This window comes from Scomber scombrus, chromosome 4 (genome assembly GCF_963691925.1).
Source record: "Scomber scombrus chromosome 4, fScoSco1.1, whole genome shotgun sequence".
Lineage (NCBI taxonomy): Eukaryota > Metazoa > Chordata > Actinopteri > Scombriformes > Scombridae > Scomber > Scomber scombrus.
The window spans coordinates 15,781,995-15,803,088 of NC_084973.1; the positions used below are offsets into that span (position 1 = coordinate 15,781,995).

General features: G+C 38.3%; 5 protein-coding genes across 10 annotated transcripts; 3 read left to right on the top strand and 2 right to left on the bottom strand.

The window, feature by feature from the left end:
* Positions 1–7: 7 nt before the first annotated feature.
* LOC133979259 (uncharacterized) lies at positions 8–3,986 on the top strand. Of its 2 annotated transcripts, XM_062417754.1 has the most exons (3): positions 8–209; positions 299–563; positions 3,755–3,986. In XM_062417754.1, exons 2-3 carry the CDS (start codon positions 309–311, stop codon positions 3,974–3,976), a joined length of 477 nt encoding a protein of 158 aa, XP_062273738.1. In that variant the 5' UTR covers positions 8–209; positions 299–308; the 3' UTR covers positions 3,977–3,986. The 2 variants fall into 2 exon arrangements, with proteins under 2 accessions (XP_062273738.1, XP_062273737.1); XM_062417753.1 differs by lacking the exon at positions 3,755–3,986 and having other exon boundaries at positions 19–209; positions 299–1,052.
* On the top strand, positions 3,326–9,430 carry LOC133979261 (polyubiquitin-like). Of its 2 annotated transcripts, XM_062417756.1 has the most exons (3): positions 3,326–3,400; positions 3,490–3,721; positions 8,967–9,430. In XM_062417756.1, exons 2-3 carry the CDS (start codon positions 3,500–3,502, stop codon positions 9,210–9,212), a joined length of 468 nt encoding a protein of 155 aa, XP_062273740.1. In that variant the 5' UTR covers positions 3,326–3,400; positions 3,490–3,499; the 3' UTR covers positions 9,213–9,430. The 2 variants fall into 2 exon arrangements, with proteins under 2 accessions (XP_062273740.1, XP_062273739.1); XM_062417755.1 differs by lacking the exons at positions 3,326–3,400; positions 3,490–3,721 and adding an exon at positions 8,564–8,626 and having other exon boundaries at positions 8,717–9,430.
* A 2,880-nt stretch (positions 9,431–12,310) lies between these two features.
* Positions 12,311–15,208, bottom strand: pxmp2 (peroxisomal membrane protein 2). The gene is made up of 5 exons (XM_062418141.1): positions 14,988–15,208; positions 14,445–14,567; positions 14,015–14,177; positions 12,727–12,846; positions 12,311–12,619 (listed from the first exon to the last, which is right to left on the bottom strand). Exons 1-5 carry the CDS (start codon positions 15,191–15,193, stop codon positions 12,551–12,553), a joined length of 681 nt encoding a protein of 226 aa, XP_062274125.1. The 5' UTR covers positions 15,194–15,208; the 3' UTR covers positions 12,311–12,550.
* A 600-nt stretch (positions 15,209–15,808) lies between these two features.
* unga (uracil DNA glycosylase a) lies at positions 15,809–19,515 on the bottom strand. 2 transcript variants are annotated; one of them, XM_062417404.1, is made up of 7 exons: positions 18,791–19,515; positions 18,265–18,465; positions 18,087–18,182; positions 17,297–17,394; positions 16,602–16,690; positions 16,345–16,523; positions 15,809–16,250 (listed from the first exon to the last, which is right to left on the bottom strand). In XM_062417404.1, exons 1-7 carry the CDS (start codon positions 18,887–18,889, stop codon positions 16,110–16,112), a joined length of 903 nt encoding a protein of 300 aa, XP_062273388.1. In that variant the 5' UTR covers positions 18,890–19,515; the 3' UTR covers positions 15,809–16,109. The 2 variants fall into 2 exon arrangements, with proteins under 2 accessions (XP_062273388.1, XP_062273387.1); XM_062417403.1 differs by lacking the exon at positions 18,791–19,515 and having other exon boundaries at positions 18,265–18,775.
* alkbh2 (alkB homolog 2, alpha-ketoglutarate dependent dioxygenase) lies at positions 18,388–20,969 on the top strand. Of its 3 annotated transcripts, XM_062417407.1 has the most exons (5): positions 18,567–18,696; positions 19,685–20,007; positions 20,090–20,288; positions 20,368–20,695; positions 20,727–20,969. In XM_062417407.1, exons 2-4 carry the CDS (start codon positions 19,737–19,739, stop codon positions 20,681–20,683), a joined length of 786 nt encoding a protein of 261 aa, XP_062273391.1. In that variant the 5' UTR covers positions 18,567–18,696; positions 19,685–19,736; the 3' UTR covers positions 20,684–20,695; positions 20,727–20,969. The 3 variants fall into 3 exon arrangements, with proteins under 3 accessions (XP_062273390.1, XP_062273391.1, XP_062273389.1); XM_062417406.1 differs by lacking the exon at positions 18,567–18,696 and adding an exon at positions 18,388–18,503 and having other exon boundaries at positions 20,368–20,969; XM_062417405.1 differs by having other exon boundaries at positions 20,368–20,969.
* Positions 20,970–21,094: the final 125 nt, after the last annotated feature.

Here is a 21,094-nt window from a genome sequence, read left to right on the forward strand (position 1 = left end):
ATAGTAACACCCGTCCAGCAGAGTGATGTTTGGAGAATAGAAACCGAAAGTAAACAATGAATGGAAAACGAATCTTAAAGGCGACTGTGTCGATCAGCTGAGGCAGCCTATAAAACCCACAGTGAGCTGAAACCTGCGGCACTGCTGCAGCTGAGCATCTGTTTATCTGTCACTCCACGTTTTTCACTGACTCAACAAGTCATCACAGGGTAAGAAACTCTCTTTATCGATGTTGTGATTAAATAAAGTGTAATAATTCTTTGAAAATAGTGAATTTATTTTAAAAATGTACTTCCAGGCCACTTATCATGGATATAAACATCACTATGCTGGATGGGACTTCCCTGAACCTGCGTGTGCGTCCAACGGACACGGTGGGCTATCTGAAAACACTCATCCAGCAGAAACTGGGATTTGCACCTGAGATCCAGAAGCTGACCTTTGTTAACGGCAAGACAGTAATTCTCAACGACGACTTCAGGTCTATCAACTTCTACGGCTTGGACTCTAGCTGCCAGGTGTCTCTGCTTTTGACCCAGCCACCCCAGCCCGCTACCATCCAGGTGTTCCTGAGAAAAGACAGCAGGTCAAATACCTACGATATTAAACCCGACGAGACTGTCAGCAACTTCAGGCGCAGGGTCCAGACCAGAGAGAGGGTCCCGAATGACCAGTTCAGACTGGTGCATGAGAGCCAAGATATGAGAGAGGGCAAACTGTCGGACTACAACGTCAGAGCAAATAGCACCATCGACCTGACTCTGCGTCTGAGAGGAGGCTGGGGACACTTTGACTTGGCTGATATATCAGATGGTTAATATATTAATTTATTCCAAATGAATGAAGACCAAATAACTTGTTTATTTATTGTTATTAAAAGAAAAAAAGCGTATCTAATGAAGCAGGTATATGCATTGATATGTTTTTTTCTGTTTGTAATTTAGTTTTGGCAATACAAGAAAAATGTTGTAGTTAAAAATGGACAAAAACAACATGGTTTGATTATGTTAACTGGGAACAAAAATAACAATAAAGTTCCAAATGTGAACCCATCTCTGTATGTTTTGTCTTTTTAACGCCCTTTGAGTGGAGCTGCATCCTGTTCACAACCACAAGTTACAAAACCAGCACAGGATAAAACAGGATAAAACATTACATTAGTGTTATTCATTCTAATGTAAAAGGACGATCCACCAATTTACACTAAAATATGTTTACTAGTCACGGAGAGTACACAATTCATAACAAAAAAGTGCAGTTATAGTATAAACTGCAACATGGAGTTTGAAAGATATGGTTATAACCAGGCAGGGAGGGTCTAATGAAAGATAATATTACACTGCATTATGGGAAATGTAGGATTCAGAGTGTTTATTTTAGCTTGAATCATACTACAGCCTTAAAGTCCTGATATTTCTACTGCAACAATTTTGATATACATATATAAAATAATAATTATATATATATTATTATTATTTTTATTTTTTTACATTTTCAAAAATGTCCCTCAACTTTATAGAGGTGCAACACCAAATCATTAGTGCCCCTTTAACTGAGGTGATCAGGAGAGACAGTGTGTGAGATGACCCACCTCCAGGATGTTCATAACAAAGTATAAAACGGAGGAGAAAGCCAGGGGCAAAAATAAGCTGATCCAATGTTTGACGATCACTGTGACTGCTCCTTTTTTTCTATTCCTCTCTTAACTATAATTTGTTCAGTGCAATATTTCTCCAGTTTGCTGAACTACTAGCTCCTCTTGCTTTCATAACTGAATATTTTCCTTTTTTTAATCCTGTGTATGTACAGTATTTAGTTTTTATGGATTTCATATTATTGGATTCTTATGCTGTATAGTGTCTATACTTTTAATAGTTTTTATCCCTAATTAGGCACCTACAGGGTTGCTCCAAACAACATTTCATTGTAGTTGTACAGGGACATTAAAGTTGTATCTAATCTCTTATCTTATCTAGGCATAGTGTAAACTTCATATTCTAAATTTGCTGCCAGCTAATAATGTGTAGGCAGAGGACATAATGCCTTGAAATTCATGTTAAATTTTAGATATTTAGTCAAATGCCTTAAGTGTGACTGCCAATAAATGACTACAACAAAATAAAATGGCATATTAACAGCAGAGATGACCAAAGGTTAAAGGTCAAAGAAGAAGTGCAGCGCTGTCAGGTGATTAGAAGTTATATATGGATGTGATGATTTTACTGAACAGTTACAGCTCTTGTTATATCAAGACAATAAATTAATAATATTTGAAATAATGCGAAAGTGAGGTAAGCAGATCTTTATCAAATATTTATTTTCTCAACACAGGAAATATTCAAATATCAAAGAGGGAGGAGAGCACTGCCATACTGAAACAAACAGAAAATCCTGACATTTATAACTAATCTTACATTTTGGGAGTTTATATGTCCTCCAAGAACTAGAGGATGAGTTCACATCTGTCACTTTACTGTTGATGTTCAGCTTAAAAGAACTGGAGAAAAACTTTGTCAAGTAAAGGTTTTACACATTTAGAAACAGGAAAAATAAAAAGCTGCTGATCCTGTATTGAAATTTAGTTTTTCAGTTTCATCTGACAACTGAGTTTAAATCTCTCTTTAGTTTCAGTCTCATTTTATAAAAATAGTGAGTGAGCAGTTTTGTCATGAGAATATTGAGAGCAATGTAAGAACATTGTTTTAGTTTATATTATAATTTACATGGGTCATATTTTCATTCTAGCAATGATCAACTATAATAAAATAATAAATACTTGGTATTTTCTCTTTCTGTTTTGTTTCCTTTGCAAATATACCAAAAATTATATAAATGACTATAAATAGACTGTGACGTTATCAGATGATTAGTCAGAACTGGACATTCCTGATTGATACTGATAGACAGTAAAAAAAAAAAAAAAAAAAAAAAGGTGTAATAAACCAGGTTAAAGAGTGATGTCACCTGTCAGAGGGCTCAGTTAGTTCATGACAACACAGCCTGATGCCCACTGCAGGGCCTAATAGTTCAAAACATCATTTAACATGAAACCAGTGCGTCCATAGGCATGCTCACCTAACCTGCATCACATGTGTTATAGTTTATTATTAACAACCTCTGAAAATTACAGGTGGGACATTAAGGTTCATAAACGTTGCTAGGGGCAAAGTTATGATCAAAACATTGCAATCATTCCAGCAGAGGGATGTTTGGAGAATAGAAACCGAAACTAATCAATGAATGGAAAATGAATCTTAAAGGTGACTGTTTTGATCAGCTGAGGCAGCCTATAAAACCCACAGTGAGCTGAAACCTGCGGCACTGCTGCAGCTGAGCATCTGTTTATCTGTCACTGTCTGAAGACTCAAAGTTTTTCACTGACTCAACAAGTCATCACAAGGTAAGAAACTCTCTTTATCAATGTTGTGATTAAATAAAGTGTAATAATTCTTTGAAAAAGTGAACTTATCTTAAAAATTGTACTTCCAGGCCACTTATCATGGATATAAACATCACTATGCTTGATGGGACTTCCCTGAACCTGAGTGTGCGTACAACGGACACTGTGGGCTCTCTGAAAACACTCATCCAGCAGAAACTGGGATTTGCACCTGAGATCCAGAAACTCATCATTGACAACGGCGAGAGGAAAGCGCTGAACGACAACTCCAGGTCTATCAGCTCCTACGGCTTGCACTCTGGCTGCCAGGTGACTCTGCTGGTGACCGAGCCACTCCAGCCCACTACCATCCAGGTGTTCCTGATAAACGTAAATGGGCAAAATAGCACCTACGATATCAGACCCGAGGAGACTGTGAGCGACTTCAAGCTCAAGGTCCAGGCCAGAGAGGGGGTTTCTGCAAACCAGCAGAGGCTCATTCACCAGGGCAGAGAGATGTCGCAGGGGAGACTGGCGGACTACAACGTCGTAGCATTGAGCACTATCAATATGACTCTGCGTCTGATGGGAGGCTGAGGACACTAGACTCTGCTGATATACTCTGCTGATATATCAGATATATTATTTTATTCCAAATGAATGAAGACCAAATAACTTGTTTATTTATTGTCATTTTTAGAAATCAATGTTGAGCTGATCAATAAGGTTTATGCATTGCAATGTTTTACTGTCTGTGTAATTTAGTTTTGGCAATACCAGAAAAAATGTTATAGTTTAAAATGAACAAAAACAACATGGTTTGATTATGTTAATTGGGAACAAAAATAATAATAAAGCTCCAAATGTGAATACGTCTCTGTATGTTTTGTCTTTTTAACGCCCTGTGAGTGGAGCTGCATCCTGTTCACAACCACAAGTTACAAAACCGGCACAGGATAAAACAGGATAAAACATTACATTCATTCGTATTTAAAAGGACGATCCACCAATTTACACATTAAAATATGTTACTAGTCACAGAGAGTACACAATTCATAACAGAAAAGTAGAGTTGCAAACTGGAGACATGAAGTTTGAAAGATATGGACATTAACCAGACAGGGAGGGTCTTATAAAAGATAATATTAAGTTGCATTGTGGGAAATGTAGGATTCAGAGATTTTCTTTTAGCTTGATTGATACTACAGCCTTAAAGTCCTGATATTTCTACTGCAGCAATTTATATATATATATAAACAATAAAATTATATATATAATTTTTTATTTTTTTAACAATTTCCCTAAACTTTATAGAGGTGAAACACCAAATCACTAGTGCCCCTTTAACTGAGGTGATCAGGAGAGACAGTGTGTGAGATGACCCACCTCCAGGATGTTCATAACAAAGTAAAAAACGGAGGAGAAAGCCAGGGGCAAAAATAAGCTGATCCAATGTTTGACGATCACTGTGACTGCTCCTTTTTATCTATTCCTCTCTTAACTATAATTTGTTCAGTGCAATATTTTTCCAGTTTGCTGAACTACTAGCTCCTCTTGCTTTCATAACTGAATATTTTCCTTTTTTTAATCCTGTGTATGTACAGTATTTAGTTTTTATGGATTTCATATTATTGGATTCTTATGCTGTATAGTGTCTATACTTTTAATAGTTTTTATCCCTAATTAGGCACCTACAGGGTTGCTCCAAACAACATTTCATTGTAGTTGTACAGGGACATTAAAGTTGTATCTAATCTCTTATCTTATCTAGGCATAGTGTAAACTTCATATTCTAAATTTGCTGCCAGCTAATAATGTGTAGGCAGAGGACATAATGCCTTGAAATTCATGTTAAATTTTAGATATTTAGTTGGAAGCCTTAAATGTGACTGCCAATAAATGACTACAACAAAATAAAATGGCATATTAACAGCAGAGATGACCAAAGGTCAAAGGTCAAAGAATAAGTGCAGCGCTGTCAGGTGATTAGAAGTTATACATGGATGTGATGATTTTACTGAACAGTTACAGCTCTTGTTATATCAAGACAATAAATTAATAATATTTTGAATAATACAACAGTGAGGTAAACAGATCATCATCTAACAGTTTCTTTCCCAAAGCCATCCAGACTCTAAATAAACATACACTGTGACCATTCAACCACTTTATACCTCATTATATACCTGTGCATTATATACTAGTGCAATATTCACAGAATCTTGCACTTACAGCACTTTATTTATTTTTTTTTAACTTACCTGCCTTGTCTTAATTTTACCTGCTTTGTTTTTGTTTTTGTTTGTTGTATAGTTTTATAAAGGGTTGTGATTGATTGTGTGTGTTGCCGAATGTATGTATGTATGTATGTATGTACAGTTGCAAGAAAAAGTATGTGAACCCTTTGGGATTACTTGGATTTCTGCATAAATTGGGCATAAAATGTGTTTTAATCTTCATCTAAGTCAAAACAATAGACAAACACAGTCTGCTTAAACTAATACTGCACAGAAAATTGTATGTTTTAATTTTTTATTGAACACAACATGTAAATATTCACAGTGCAGGGTGGAAAAAGTATGTGAACCTTTGGATTTAATAACTGGTTGACTCTCCTTTGGCAGCAATAACCTCAACCAAACGTTTCCTGTAGTTGCAGATCAGACCTGCACAACGGTCAGGAGGAATTTTGGACCATTCCTCTTTACAAAACTGTTTCAGTTCAGCAATATTCTTGGGATGTCTGGTGTGAATTGCTCTCTTGAGGTCATGCCACAGCATCTCAATCGGGTTGAGGTAAGGACTCTGACTGGGCCACTCCAGAAGGCGGATTTTCTTCTGTTTAAGCCATTCTGTTGTTGATTTACTTTTATGCTTTGGGTCGTTGTCCTGTTGCATCACCGATCCTCTGTTTAGCTTCAGTTGGCGGACAGATGGTCTTAAGTTTTCCTGCAAAATGTTTTGATACAATTGGGAATTCATTTTTCCATCGATGACAGCAATCCGTCCAGGCCCTGAGGCAGCAAAGCAGCCCCAAACCATGATGCCCCCTCCACCATATTTCACAGTTGGGATGAGGTTTTGATGTTGGTGTGCTGTGCCTTTTTTTCTCCACACATAGCGTTGTGTGTTCCTTCCAAACAACTCAATTTTGGATTCATCTGTCCACAGAATATTTGGCCAGTAGTTCTGTGGAACATCCAGGTGCTCTTTTGCAAACTTCAAACGTGCAGCAATGTTCTTTGACAGCAGTGGCTTCCTCCGTGGTGTCCTCCCATGAACTCCATTCTTGTTTAATGTTTTCCTTATTGTAGATTCGTCAACAAAAATGTTAGCATGTGCCAGAGATCTTTGTAAGTCTTTAGCTGACACTCTATTTTCACCTCATTGAGCATTCTGCGCTGTGCTCTTGCGGTCATCTTTACAGGACGACCACGCCTAGGGAGAGTAGCAACAGTGCTGAACTTTCTCCATTTGTAGACAATCTGTCTTACCGTAGACACATGAACATCAAGGCTTTTAGAGATACTTTTGTAACCCTTTCCAGCTTCATGTAAGTCAACAATTCTTGTTCGTAGGTCTTCTGAGAGTTCTTTTGTGCGAGGCATGGTTCACATCAGGCAATGCTTCTTGAGAACAGCTAACCCAAAACTGGTGTGTGTTTTTATAGGGCAGGGCAGCTTTAACCAACACCTGCAATCTCATCACATTGATTGGACTCAAGGTTGGCTGACTCCTGGCTCCAATTACCTCTTGGAGAAGTCATTAGCGTAAGGGTTCACATACTTTTTCCACCCTGCACTGTGAATGTTTACATGTTGTGTTCAATAAAAAAATTAAAACATATAATTTTTTGTGCAGTATTAGTTTAAGCAGACTGTGTTTGTCTATTGTTGTGACTTAGATGAAGATCAGAACACATTTTATGCCAAATTTATGCAGAAATCCAAGTAATCCCAAAGGGTTCACATACTTTTTCTTGCAACTGTATGTATGTATTTATGTATTTATGTATGTATGTATGTATGTATGTATGTATGTATGTATGTATGTATGTATGTATGTATGTATGTATGTATTTATGTATGTATGTATGTATGTATGTATGCAGCAGTATTATGTCAAAATACCACTGTGATGGGCACTAGCAATTTCATTGTATTTTAAACACAGTGACAATAAAGGAATTATTTATTTATTTTCTCAACACAGGAAATATTCAAATATCAAAGAGGGAGGAGAGCACTGCCATACTGAAACAAACAGAAAATCCTGATATTTATAACTAATCTTACATTTTGGGAGTTTATATGTCCTCCAAGAACTAGAGGATGAGTTCACATCTGTCATTGATCACTTTACTGTTGATGTTCATCTTAAAAGAGAGAAATACTTTGTCAATTAAAGTTCAGAAACAGGAAAAATAAAAAGCTGCTGATCCTGTATTGAAATTTTGTTTTTCAGTTTCATCTGACACCTGAGTTTAAATCTCTCTTTAGTTTCAGTCTCATTTTATAAAAAATTAGTTTGTCATCAATATTCAGAGCAATGCAAGAACATTGTTTTAATTTATATTATAATCTACATGTGTCCTATTTTCATTCTAGAAATGATCAACTATAATAAAATAATAAATAATTGATCGTTCTCTTACTGTTTTGTTTCCTTTGCAAATGAGATAAATGTCTATAAATAGACTGTGACGTTTGTTTATCAGATGATTACTGGACTTTCCTGATTGATGCTTACATAACACCTGTTTCTGTTCAGCCTCACCTGTGTTTACAACCCACAGTACAATACCAACCAAATGAAAACCACAAGGTGCAATAAATTAGAGTCATGTCACCTGTCAGAGGGCACTGTTACAGCCTGATGCCCACTGCAGGGCCTAATAGTTCAAAACATCATTTAACATGAATACAACGCGTCCATAGACATGCTCACCTAATCTGCGTCACATTTCCTCGTATTTATTATTTAAAACTGTGAGGATCACAGGTGAGAGAATAAGGTACAAAGTTGTTGCAAAGTTAGTAGTGATCACAACATCCGTTCAGTAGAGTCATGTTTTGAGAATAAAAACCGAAAGTAAACAATGATCGGTAAACGAATCTTAAGCAGAGGTGACGTCACAGCTGAGGCAGCCTATAAAACCCACAGTAAACTGAAACCTGCGGCACTGCTGCAGCTGAGCGTCTGTTTATCTGTCACTTCAACTTTTTCACTGGCTCAAGTGATCACAAGGTAGGAAACTATCTTAATCGATTGTGTGATTAAATAAAGTGTAATAATTCTTTGAAAATAGTGAACTTATTTTAAAAATTGTACTTCCAGGCCACTTATCATGGATATAATCATCACTATGCTGGATGGGACTTCCCTGAACCTGCGTGTGCGTCCAACGGACACGGTGGGCTATCTGAAAACACTCATCCAGAAGAATACGGGATTTGCACCGGAGATCCAGAAGCTGACCTTTGTTAACGGCCAGACGGTAATTCTCAATGACAACAACAGGTCTATCAGCTCCTACGGCTTGCACTCTGGCTGCCAGGTGTCTCTGCTGTTGACCCAGCCACCCCAGCCCCCCCAGCCCGCTACCATCCAGGTGTTCCTGAGGAACGAAAAGGGGAAAGTGAGCACCTACGATATCAGACCCGACGTGACTGTGAGCGACTTCAAGCTCAAAGTCGAGGCCAGAGAGGGGGTTCCTGTGAGCCAGCAGAGGCTCAATCACCAGGGCAGAGAGATGTCGCAGGGGAAACTGGCGGACTACAACGTCGAAGCATTGAGCACTATCGATATGACTCTGCGTCTGAGAGGAGGCTGAGGACACTAGACTCTGCTGGTATCAGATGATTAAAGACTCTTATTTTTAATATAAATGACGCGCGAATAACTTCGAATAGCCTATTTTTGTATTTATTGTTATTGTTATTTTAAAAATTCAGTACATTCCTTAATGTGTAATTAAAACTGTCTTCTGTTTTGGCTTCATGTCATATTCAGTATTAATCATGTCACTGCTTAAATAAATTCACTGCTTAAATAAAATTCACTAGTCTGAGAGGTTTTTGTACTTAAGAACAATTTGGAGGTACTTTTGGTATACTACATTTCTGAGGGAAGTATTGTACTTCTGGTATTGTACTATGGTTTAACCAGGCTACAGCTGTGGGGAAAAAGTTGTTCCCTAACCTGGTAGTCCCAGAGTGCAGTACCTCATCCCTGATGGTAGGGGGATAAACAGAAGATGTCCCAGGTGAGTTTTGTTTTTGCTGATGCAACTTGCCTTCCTCTGCAGGCAGTCAGCATATACAGCAGTGAACTTAACTAGCTAACTGTATATGGGTCAGTGATAAATAAGGGTTGGCAAGATGGGAAATTTAAAAATGTCTTAAAAAACTTTTTTTTTAAGCATGCAGGTTTGCTAATATGTATTTTTGTGATTGTGTAGGGTTTTATGTCATTTGAAGTGACATTTGCAACATTTTCCTGTATATAATCAGATTTTGGATGGAAAAAATACTGCTTACACCAACTACACACTGGGTTGCATCAATGGGTGTAACCCGTATTTATCATAAAAAACTGATACACTGCCTGACCATGTTCCTTCTACCGTCAAATACCACTGTTTCTTGCAGAAATGGACTGAAAATCAAATATGACAATCAACAAGGTTCAGTGAACTTGGTTTTTCATGTTATTTCAGTTTAGAAAAAGGAACATCTGACAACAACTGTAAATTCTGTGCAATTTTTTTTTTACAATAACAATCTCATCTTTAAATTTAACTCGTGTTGTAGCATAGAAAATAGGAAAAAATCACCTGACAACAACTCATAAGACAGATGATGTTAGGGGGTTGAGGCCAGGTGAAGACATTCACACATATTCTGTGACGAGCCAATATTTCCTTGTTAGAAGATGGCATTTGATGGGGGAAAATTGATTTTATTTATTTATTTAGTTTGATTGTTTTAGTTTTGTTTATATTAGTAATGAAATAAAAATAATTATATATGATGATGTGATGTTTGAATAACATTTCTCATTTAAATGAATTATTGTATTTTTAGGTATGTTAAAGCTACTGTACATGTTCAAAAGTAGGTTTTTTTAAGTGTACTCTAACAGAAAGGCTCTTAATAGGAGTTATACGATTTTGACATTTCATTTTTAAATCAAATTTGACACCTGTGTAAGCACATTGCATCGGTCTCAATATCTGAAATGTAATTCTTAAAGTAAATATTCATTTTAATTAATTATAATGAATTATCAGTGTTTTTCTAGGTTTACTCCATTGGACATGTAAACTGAGCAAACCTCAACCTCTGGCTCATTCACCAGGGCAGGAAGATGATGGGGGGCAGACTGGCGGACTATGACTTTGTAGCATTGAGCACCATCAATTTAGCTCTGTGTCTGAGAAGAGGCTGAGGACACTTTGACTCTGCTGATTAACATAGATTCTTATATATAACATAAATGATGAGAAAAAAGCTTCAAATAGGTAAATTAAGGTACTTGAGTATTTTCATTGTAATAACTGTACATAAAGTAGCTCCACCTCCAGCAGTCACAACAGTAACATACTGTTTACACACTGATGCCTCAGTATTCATAATCTAATGATGTCATATATAAGTCAGAGACACCAAAGCACTACTTTTACTTCAATAGTAACATTTTACTGCTAATACTTGTATGAACTTTTACGTATGCCGGATTTCTTGTATTGACTTTTAATGGAATATTTTTACAATGCTGTATTGGTACTTTTACTTAGGTTAAAGATTTATGTGGATTATGTGGAAACCACCAACATTTAATTATCAATCACCATCAATGTTTTAAACATGCTCACTAATTTGTGTGAAATTGTACACTTCAGACCAAGATGATGAAAGCAATCTTTCTCAGGTAGACTGATGGAACATATTATCAAAAGTGAGGAATGTGAAAGAAAATATATAAGGCCACTGATTAGTCTTGTTTAATCAATTTCACATGTTCAAGTAAGTAACCCAAATGAAGCCTGAGTACAATTTTCAATGTAGTTCTTTTAGGAGAAGTAAGAAAAGTAAGGTTGAGCTTGAAATATATGTCTTGCAGGGCATTGTTGGTAGAAAGTAACAAGTTTGAGCTGTGTAAGACAAAGTATCTTTTGAGGTTCAAGGTAAAACATCCTAGCTGGAACATCTTATCTCTGATGTACGAGTAAGGAGTAACTGGTGACGTTGGTGCATCTCAAGGCATAAATTAATACAACTCCAAACCCAAAGTTGGGAGAACTAAAAACAAGCATTGTTATGTAGAGCATTTATTTTCCTGCTTCCCTTGGAAGATTTGAGATTTAATTTGTGGCACACAGAGATCCTGACTGAAGAGTCTTTACTTTCCCACAACAGTCCTCCCTCCCTACTTCAGTTACTCACTCAACCTTCTTTTTTTATGTGCACTGAGTCACGGGCAGAAATGAACTGAAACATAGAGACAAATGACTTTTTAAGGACAAATTAAACCTGCATCATTAACAGCATCTGCTCTGTTCTTTTCACTTCTGTATATGAACCTCTCATTAACCATACAGTACCATCTGCAGGGACCAGAGACTGAAACACTGCCCTGTGCAGAGGATAGCAGCCGTCACCTGCAGAGACAGCTTCAGTAAACTAACCCTTTTTCCTTTAATGGAGTATTGTTATATTACTGTATTGGTACTTTTACAGTAGTAAAGGATCTGAGTACCTCTTCCACCAATGCCTGTACCTTCCTCCACTCTCTTGTTGGACGTGTGTCCTGTTTCTGCCAGACCACAAACCACTAGAAGCAGACTTAACCATTGCATATGTACATTTACATTACTATTACACAAGATTTTGACAGTGCTTTGTAAAAAAAAAAAAAAGGAAAAAAAAGTTAATTATAAAGTACATTTATTCAGTTCTGTTATTAAAACACAGTCATGTATCCACAATATAAAAGCAGCACATTAAAACTTATTGAACAGGTTTGGTTAAAGTAAATCAGAGAAGCTACTGAGTATGAAAATTATTGTCCAGATTGGTAACAGTTTGCATGATCTCAGTTCTCTGGCATTCACAAGCCAGAAAAGACCTTTCCCTCTGCATTGCTTCTTGTGAAGAAATCCTGGAGGCTTCATTTCCTCACTGATGCAAGGTAGGCGTACCAAAATAAGGCGATCACGTTGGCAAAGAGCACTCGGAACTAAGAGCAAAAAGAGACACAGAAACACATGCAGACAAAAGAAAATTACAAGAGGTGTCAGTTTCCACCTCATTTGTTTGACGACAGTATGCTAGTGAAATGTATACCTGAACAGGCACAAAGTTGATATTGATGAACTGGAAAGGAGTCCAAACTTTCCAGTTCATCTTCAGAGCAGTCCAGTAACTTCTTCTCATCTTCTTTTCAAAGTCCTCCCACCCTTTAGCCTGAGAACAAATTAGAATGACTTTGTATTTTTATTTACGTTACATGTCCAATTTTGTCCATATAAAAAGGTTTCAAGATAAAATATTACATGAGTGGCAGTAATTTTGATTTAAAGGGACGTGTCCCCAATTTACATATTAAAATATGTTTACTAGTCACAGTGAGTACACACTTCAAACCAGAAAAGTGGAGTTACAAACTGGAGACATGGGGCCCTATTTTTTACGATCTATAGCGCATGGCGTGAAGCGCGTGGCGCAACTGCCTTTGGGGTGTGTCCAAATCCACTTTTGCTATTTTAACGGCGGAAAAATGGTCACTGCGCCAGGTGCATGGTCTAAAAGGGTCGGAATCAAGTCCCCTCATTAATCATAGGTGTGTTTTGGGCGTTACATGCGGTAAACCAATCAGAGTGTCATCTCCCATTCCCTTTAATATCCAGGCGCACTGTCACCTTGACAGATTGTTAGTTTGATGGCAGATTTACCAGGATTGTTCACATGACTACATTGACAGTTTCATTGATCATTACTGCGATTGACTGATTTTGATACATAGTGGCACGTCATTTTGCCATATTTGGACTTTTGATGATGCGCCCCTTTAATAACAGTGACATATGCGCCAGTGACTTTAGACCTGTTTTTTTGGATAATAGCGCAATTGCTTTCCTCTGCCTCAAAATAGCAACGCGCCACCAATGCGCCCGACCACACGCCCATAGGCGCACAGACTGGTGCAAGTGCATTTGCTATTTAGACAACGTGGGCGCAGGGCAAGAAAATGAAAACTGCGCCGGGGGAAACTAACAAAGACACATGCACTGTGCCCACCATCCGCTGTGCGCAGACCACAAGATGGGGCCCATGGAGTTTAAAAGATATGGACTTTTACTAGACAGGGAGGATCTAATGGAAGATGATATTAAGTTGCATTGTGGCAAATGTAGGATCCATTTGGGTTTTTTTTAGCTTGAATTATACTACGGCTTAAAGTCTTGATATTTCTACTGCAGCAACTATATATATCTATATATATTTCTTTTTCTTTTCTTTTTTAAAAAATCTCTAAAAATGTTTACACAGGTGGATGACCAAATTGTGATTTTTGAAATGAGTGCCCCTTTAATTGAGATCATTAGGAGGCACACAGTCTGTAATGACCCACCTCCAGGATGTTCATAACAAAGTAGAAAATCAGCAGAAAGCCAGGAGCAAAAAAAAGCCGATCCAACAGTAGACGTTTGACTAAACAGTATGGGTCTGTGCTGGGCATCCACACCTCCATCAGCTGGTAAAAGTAATGGCTCACCGGTCCTGTAATTAATAACCTGGAATAGACAAGAAGGTATATTATAAACAACAAAAAACAAACTTGAATCTATAAATGTGAGGCAAACAGCTCATGTGTAGAGGGAGCTATGTTTCAAGATACATGTTCTCTCTGTATAAAAACTTTGCGATCAGTAAAGTAATTATGTTGCACCACAGTTGACATATTAACAGTTACTGGGACACACTATTACATTCATGTTCTTGTTGAGGATGGTCCATTGAACAGCGTGTAAACTCGGTTTTCTTTCTGTATAAAGTCTCACCCATAAATGGCATATCGTGCAGCTCCAGCTGCATCAATCTCACTGGCTGAGCCTCCATTTTTGACCTTTTTTCTTGCCTCCACAATCTGAGATAGAAGATTTCCTAAAGCTGAGAGGATGCCACTGAAAATATCAAGAACACACAAAGACAATTGTATCATAACAAGCAAGAGGTAGATTCATTTTAATGTCCTCTGCTAAATTTAAAAAAAAAAAAAACCCAAAAAGTGTGTAATTTATAATAACTTTTAACTCAGGGTCAATTATTAGGGGAGGTTCTGCTGGCAAATGCTGATTGGCTGAGGACAAACAGCTGAGACAGGAGGCCAATGTGTTGTCAGTGCAAACAAAGTGGTCAAAAAGAGACTTTGAAGTCAACAGCACAATTTATCACATGGCATAAAACATATGGCAAACAGTGATTTGACTAAATAAGATGAAACTGTTCGACTTTTTCAATAATTGAAAAAAATCTAACTGAGGAAACACGACAGCAGCAGGCTGCAGAGCATCAACAGACCTGTCAGTGACAGAGCTACAGACCTCGTTACAGACTTCGTCAGAATGGGGTATTTCTTCAGCAGAAGCAGATATTGCTGGAGTAAACGAAAATGGAGGGGTGCGTCACGAACTGGTAAACTCTGGACAGGCATTGTCACTTCTCCGACAGCACAAACATCACCACTACAAAAATTAGATGAGGGGCGAAGTTGAAAAGGAACTCTGCCAAAGTCTTCCGCTGACGTCATCGCGTCATTCTTGGAGCCACGCCTTTACGTCGACGTCAGGACCAAACCAGTCAATCATGGACATTTGCTCGTTGAACATTAATTAACGTTGAGTGTATCTATTCTATTTTAAAATGCTTACATAGTATAGGTATATAATATACCTATACTATTTGGCTAACCATTTCTGTTAATGATGACGTAGCACATTGACTTCTAATAAAACTATAAAGCTGTCAGAAATGGCACACACATCAACTTGTCATATCACAAAAAGCAAAGGTGAAACCACTTAAAACATTAATGACCACTTTTAAGTGTTAAGGTGTGCCACTGAGGTAGCATGTTAAATTACAGGTAGGCAGGTACTTAAAGGAATCAAACAATACTAATATTGCTAATTGCATAAGTATGTGTTTAACACTCAACTTCCACAGTACCTTAAGCACATTTCCTTACTCAACTGTTATGTAGTGTACTCACAAAAACTGCAAACAGCCCTGAGATTCTGCTGTGGTGCATGAACTACACCTGCTATGTTATGGGTGCCTGAGAAAGTGCTCATATTAGATTAAACTGCACTGAGCATACTTTAGAAGCATTGAGATATTAAACTTCAACGTCCACTTTTTTAGAACCACTTTAATGGAGCCAACGTTTCAGTACAAAAATGTAAACATAATACAATTTTAAAAAAAGAAAGCCAACAGTGTACACAAACATATTTACAATGTTGAAACTGACTAGAAGTGCAGATGATACAAATATATATATCCCAACAGTTTGAAGAAAAGCCCTTTGCAGAACATTCAGTCACTTTTATAAAGAAAACTCTGCACATATTGTTGCTGAAACAAGGAACTAGGAAAAGCTTATTGGTGGATTTTGGTTTGTAGTTAATCAACATGCGTAAGAAAAGCAGACATTCATCAACAACTTAAAGTGCCTTCCAGTTCACAGGAGAGTTTCCAGATTTCTTTAGCAGCTCATTTGCCTTTGAGAAATGCCTGCACCCAAAGAACCCACGATGAGCTGACAAAGGAGAAGGATGCACAGCCTGCAGGACGTGGTGGCGTTTCTACAAACCCCAAGTACAGGAAGTCAGATTCATTAAAACATAGTAAGTAAAAGCATTGTTTCAAAGTGTCTTTATTAAAATAGTGTAAACTCACCCTATCAATTGCAGCACCTTTCTTCTGAGCATATGATCCCCATAGCATGAAGACGAGGCCTTCCAGGTTGTTGCTGAGCCAATGCACGACAGCGTCTGTGAAGGTCTCCCAGCCTTTGTCTTTGTGGGAGTTGGCCTGGTGCGCTCGAACTGTCAGCACAGCGTTGAGCAGTAACACACCTGGTCACAGATGAAGAAGACATCAGGTTTGTCTGACAGCTCTTTTGTGTTGCAGACAGACTGGTTTTGAAAAAGTACCTTGTTTGGCCCATCCGGTCAGATCTCCATGTCCAGGGTGCTGAAAACCTTCAATGTCTGAGACCAGTTCTTTGTACATGTTCTCCAAACTGGAAACAAGATTATTCAAAGCAGTGCATCAATGTATAAAACACAGACTTATCAGTACTGGCTGATTTGGAACTTAAGACTAGTTCAAAGCATAGACTGTAAAAATAATGGACGTAGCCACCTTGGACGTCACCTACTGGTTTGTGGACCCCCATCTTAAAGCCTAAAATTTGGCATTACGACTGTCTTGCCATTTTGGGTTTTTTTTGGAGACCAGAAGTGATAAGATGTGACTATATTTCAAAGAGTGTGGAGCTGGGAAGGAACCCCCCAGTGTCCAACTAGAGCACCTCACACACTGCCACCATTTATCAATAATAACTACAAAATGTCAATCATTTACAAAATGAACATCATGCTGTATTGAAGAAGACTTGAAACTACTGATAGAGGCCATACATTCATTAGGGATAAATCAAGTAAAATAGGGCCATTTTGTAATAGATTTATATACAAGCACACTTAGTTTTTCAGTGAGAGGAATCGCCCCCTGCTGGCCATTAGAGAAAGTGCATGTTTAACACTTCTACATTAGCTTCACCTTTCAGACACAGAGCTTCCTGTTTGGTTCAAAGTTTAGCAGCATGCTGTCATGTTTGGTTTACCTGGGTGGGGGACGCACTGGTCTTTTGACACTGAAGCACAATCCATGTGCTTGGTTAGGACCATGATACGGATCCTGGCCAAGAATCACCACTTTGACCTGCAGTTGGAGGGACAGAAAAGGATCTTACAGTGAGGCAACTGAAACGAGCACAGCTGAGAGTCAATTAGCTTGTTAGTTGTTAGTTAACTGAAAATGATCAGCGTTTATATTGGTAAGCAATTCAAAGACATTTTCCGAGATAAAATGCCAAACTTACTCTGGTCACAGCTTCTCAATAGTAAGGATTTATTTCTTTTCTCATGTGATAGTAAACATACCATTGAGTTTTGAGTGTTGGGCAGAAAAAACAAGATGTCAACTTGGATTACAGGAAAATTGTCACAATTTTCTGACATTTTAAGGACCAGTTACTCAAGAAAATAGTCTGCAGATCAACCAATAATGAAAATACGTGATGTAATTGCAATATACTTAAAACGTCTTAATAGTTTAGACTGAAGGTAGAAACTTAGTAGCTGATATTTTTTTAGCTTGTTTTCAGGTGTTTAAGTTCCCTTTAATTTTCTAAGATCCATTTTCAACTCCTGCCAGAGACTGCAGGATTGTTGCCTGTTCAGGACATAAGAGAGGCCACAGTTGTCAAGATAAAGAGGGGTTTTTGAGGCAACAGTGAGGAAAGAAAAAAACATCAGATTCAGTGGTTTTTATCCATGTTTAAATGATAAAACGGTTATCATACAGCTGACCAGAATATTTTACATTTTGAAAGCGGTGTTGTTGTGACTTACATCTTTGACGTCACACATCTGGGTCCATGTGAAGACATGTTCAGCAGGTGGGTACACTGTGTGGCGTTTCCTCTCTCCAGCAACAAAATCAATCAGCTGTGGGAAAAGTTAAGGTCATGAAACAACTCAAAACAAACACAAATGACACCCTGTGCAGTTTGACGACTCGTCCTCGCACCGTTTTGAAATACGGCTTTCCAAACTCAGCGGACAGTCCTTTTCTCCAGCTCTCCCCGAAACCAGGAGGCGTCTGAGCGGAAGCGAGCCTCTCCAACGCGGCTCTCTTGTTGCTGGCGATCCTGTCCAGCTGCTCCGGGGACAGAGGAGCCGTAGGCGGGCTGCGTGGCTCTGGCTCCACCGCCGAGGACTTCGGCTTCTTCTGCACAATTTTAGTGTATTGAGCAAAATATAAAACAGGTGAGAAGCGAGCAACTGAGTGTGAAACTGGCTTTAGAAAGCGTGGACAGCGCAGTAGAAACATTGTCGCGCTATGGTGGAGGTGTACAACACTTTCTACAACAAATACGAACACCGTGTGGCTGTGAACGCAGCTTGGACTACGCTGAGCGCGTCGCGGGAAACGACGTGTTTTAGATTCTCAAAGCACACAGTGAGTTGTAATTAAATATACACAACCCTGGCTTTTAACTGTATAGACATGTGACTAATATTAGCTGAAACTGCCTGAAGGAAATAACGCTTACCGGGTCTTTGGCATCCTCCTCTGATTCATTTAACTCCGCAGAAATCCTCTTTTTCTGTACAGGCGAAAAAAACGAGTTAATAGTTTTCTGTCCAATCATTTTCTTTAAAAACACCTTGGCGGTACAAAACAAGTGTCGGTTCACTAATTAAGTTCAGTAAATTGCTGAAATGTAAGCGCTGAACAGCGGTGGGCTCTTCAGAAAACAAAAAACTCACTGATATTTCCCGCCGAGACAAAGTGACGAAAGCAAGTTATGATAATGAGCTGAGAGCTGTTCAAGAAACACCGTGCTCCTAGATGTTTTCTACACTCTGCAGCACCTAGCTTTCGTCTGTAAAACACATTTTTCTGTAGGAATAGGACGTTTTTGTCGAGGTATTTGTTGTTTACACAGTTTTGAAGACTTAAAACTATTTGGCAACTACTTTGCTAACCAATTAATCAATTAAGACATTTTTCAAGCGAAAAATACCGAAAATAGGTTGGTTCCAGATTCTCAAATGTGAGGGTTTATGGTAAAATGAATATTTTTGCATTTTGAACTTTTGATCGTACAAATAAGCTGTTTTAATGTATAACTATATGCAGCCTGTGTGCATTTTAGATACTCTAACATATTATAGACTAAACAACTGATCAGTTAATTGAGAAAGTGTTCAGCACATTAATTAATAATCAAATAATTGTGACTAACCTACTATCGTGGCCCCATCAAAGTAAGAATTATTTTAGTCAATATAGCTAAACATAAAATATTTCAACTTTGGAAACTGAAATATTGGGAGAAATATAATAAACCAGTCCACTCAAATTAGACAAAACTTTAAGCATTATTTTTCACATTTACGTTAATTCCAATTTATGTTGATGTGTGTTACTTCTTTGTATTCAGGTCTTAAAAATCCCTGAAATTAAGTGGGGCAGACAACAGATTACTTAGTGCAATGGAAACATTTGTGAATAAACGATCTTGCACTGATAATCCTTTAACAAGAAGTCAGAGGAAGAAGATCAAACTAGAGAACAATGAGAGGATAAAGCAGGAGGAAGATGCTGAGGAAGATGAGGATGAAGCTTCAACAGAGTTCTCCCATCCTGTCCACTGGCAAAAAATAGAGGCAGAGGGGCTGGACTGTGACTACGCTTTGCTCTTCTCCAAGAAGGAAGCAGACCACTTTTTCAAACTACTGGAAGAGGAAGTGGTGTACTCAACAGGTACACGTCCTTTCTTTTCTGGAAAGTTATGACCAGAAGCAGCAGTGTGGTTGAGTGATCCAGGCTGTTTTTTTTTTTCCAGGTGAAGAAGCAAAGGTCCAGGTTTTCGGAAAGGTGTACAATATACCGAGGAAGCAGGCAACATATGGAGATGCAGGTCTAACCTACACTTATTCTGGGGTGACACGTTCAGCCTGCCCATGGACCCCAACCTTGGAATACATTCAGGATGCTGTCACAAAAACAACAGGACAGAGATTCAACTTTGTCTTGATCAACAGGTTAGAAATGACTGAACTTGAACTACAGAGATCAGTTTGACATTATTCTCCATGCTGAAGGTGTTCTTCTCTCCACCAGGTACAAAGATGGGCAGGATCACATGGGTGAACATCGTGATGATGAGAAGGAGCTGGACCCCCTCTGTCCAATCGCTTCTGTCTCTCTCGGGGCGGCACGAGACTTCATCTTCCGACACAGGGATGCTCGGGGCAAACAGAGCTGCCGACAGATTGAACCCGTGAAGCTGGAGCTCGCTCCTGGAAGCCTGCTCCTCATGAACCAACCGACCAACACATACTGGTATCACAGCCTTCCAGTTCGAAAGAAGGTCCTCCAGCCTCGCATCAACCTCACCTTTAGGCGCATCCTACTGAACTGCAAAAAAATGAGCTAGCCATGGCCAGATGTAGATTATAAACCTGGCCAATGGGGCCAAGATACTTCTGACCACTTTGACCTGAATTTAGTTAATTTCTTTGTTAATGTAAACAATAAATAAAGTCTGAGTAACTAAATGAGAAGCATGGTGAAATAAATAGACTGTACACTGTAGACTGGGACTCTGGACAAAAAGCATATGGATTGAAATGCCCAACAAGTTCTGACTGATTCAACCTTAAATACCAACTACTAAACTTTCATCGGATTAAGTTTTGTATAAGAGCTTGAGAGAATTCTGAAGGAAGAATAAAATAAAACAAATTTAAAGTATGCTTTGACCTTGTTCGCTGAAGACCATGTAGGCTAGTTTTAGCTGCATGTGTTGCTCTGGAATGAACTGTACATGTGGCCTATTCATTGAAAG

Bases quoted from the DNA above. Each gene is read 5' to 3' on its own strand.
- LOC133979259 (XM_062417753.1), top strand. From the start codon at position 309: ATGGATATAAACATCACTATGCTGGATGGGACTTCCCTGAACCTGCGT.
- LOC133979261 (XM_062417755.1), top strand. From the start codon at position 8,727: ATGGATATAATCATCACTATGCTGGATGGGACTTCCCTGAACCTGCGT.
- alkbh2 (XM_062417406.1), top strand. From the start codon at position 19,737: ATGGAAACATTTGTGAATAAACGATCTTGCACTGATAATCCTTTAACA. The intron at 20,008-20,089 runs GTACACGTCCTT...TTTTTTTTCCAG, and splicing joins GGAAGTGGTGTACTCAACAG to GTGAAGAAGCAAAGGTCCAG. The intron at 20,289-20,367 runs GTTAGAAATGAC...TCTCTCCACCAG, and splicing joins AACTTTGTCTTGATCAACAG to GTACAAAGATGGGCAGGATC.
- unga (XM_062417403.1), bottom strand. From the start codon at position 18,567: ATGTTTCTACTGCGCTGTCCACGCTTTCTAAAGCCAGTTTCACACTCA. The intron at 18,183-18,264 runs GTGCGAGGACGA...CTTTTCCCACAG, and splicing joins GAAAGCCGTATTTCAAAACG to CTGATTGATTTTGTTGCTGG. The intron at 16,524-16,601 runs GTACTTTTTCAA...ATCTGTGACCAG, and splicing joins GACCGGATGGGCCAAACAAG to GTGTGTTACTGCTCAACGCT.
- pxmp2 (XM_062418141.1), bottom strand. From the start codon at position 15,193: ATGACGTCAGCGGAAGACTTTGGCAGAGTTCCTTTTCAACTTCGCCCC. The intron at 14,178-14,444 runs GTGAGACTTTAT...TGTCTATTCCAG, and splicing joins GCACGATATGCCATTTATGG to GTTATTAATTACAGGACCGG. The intron at 12,620-12,726 runs GTATACATTTCA...TTTTGCTCTTAG, and splicing joins TCAACTTTGTGCCTGTTCAG to TTCCGAGTGCTCTTTGCCAA.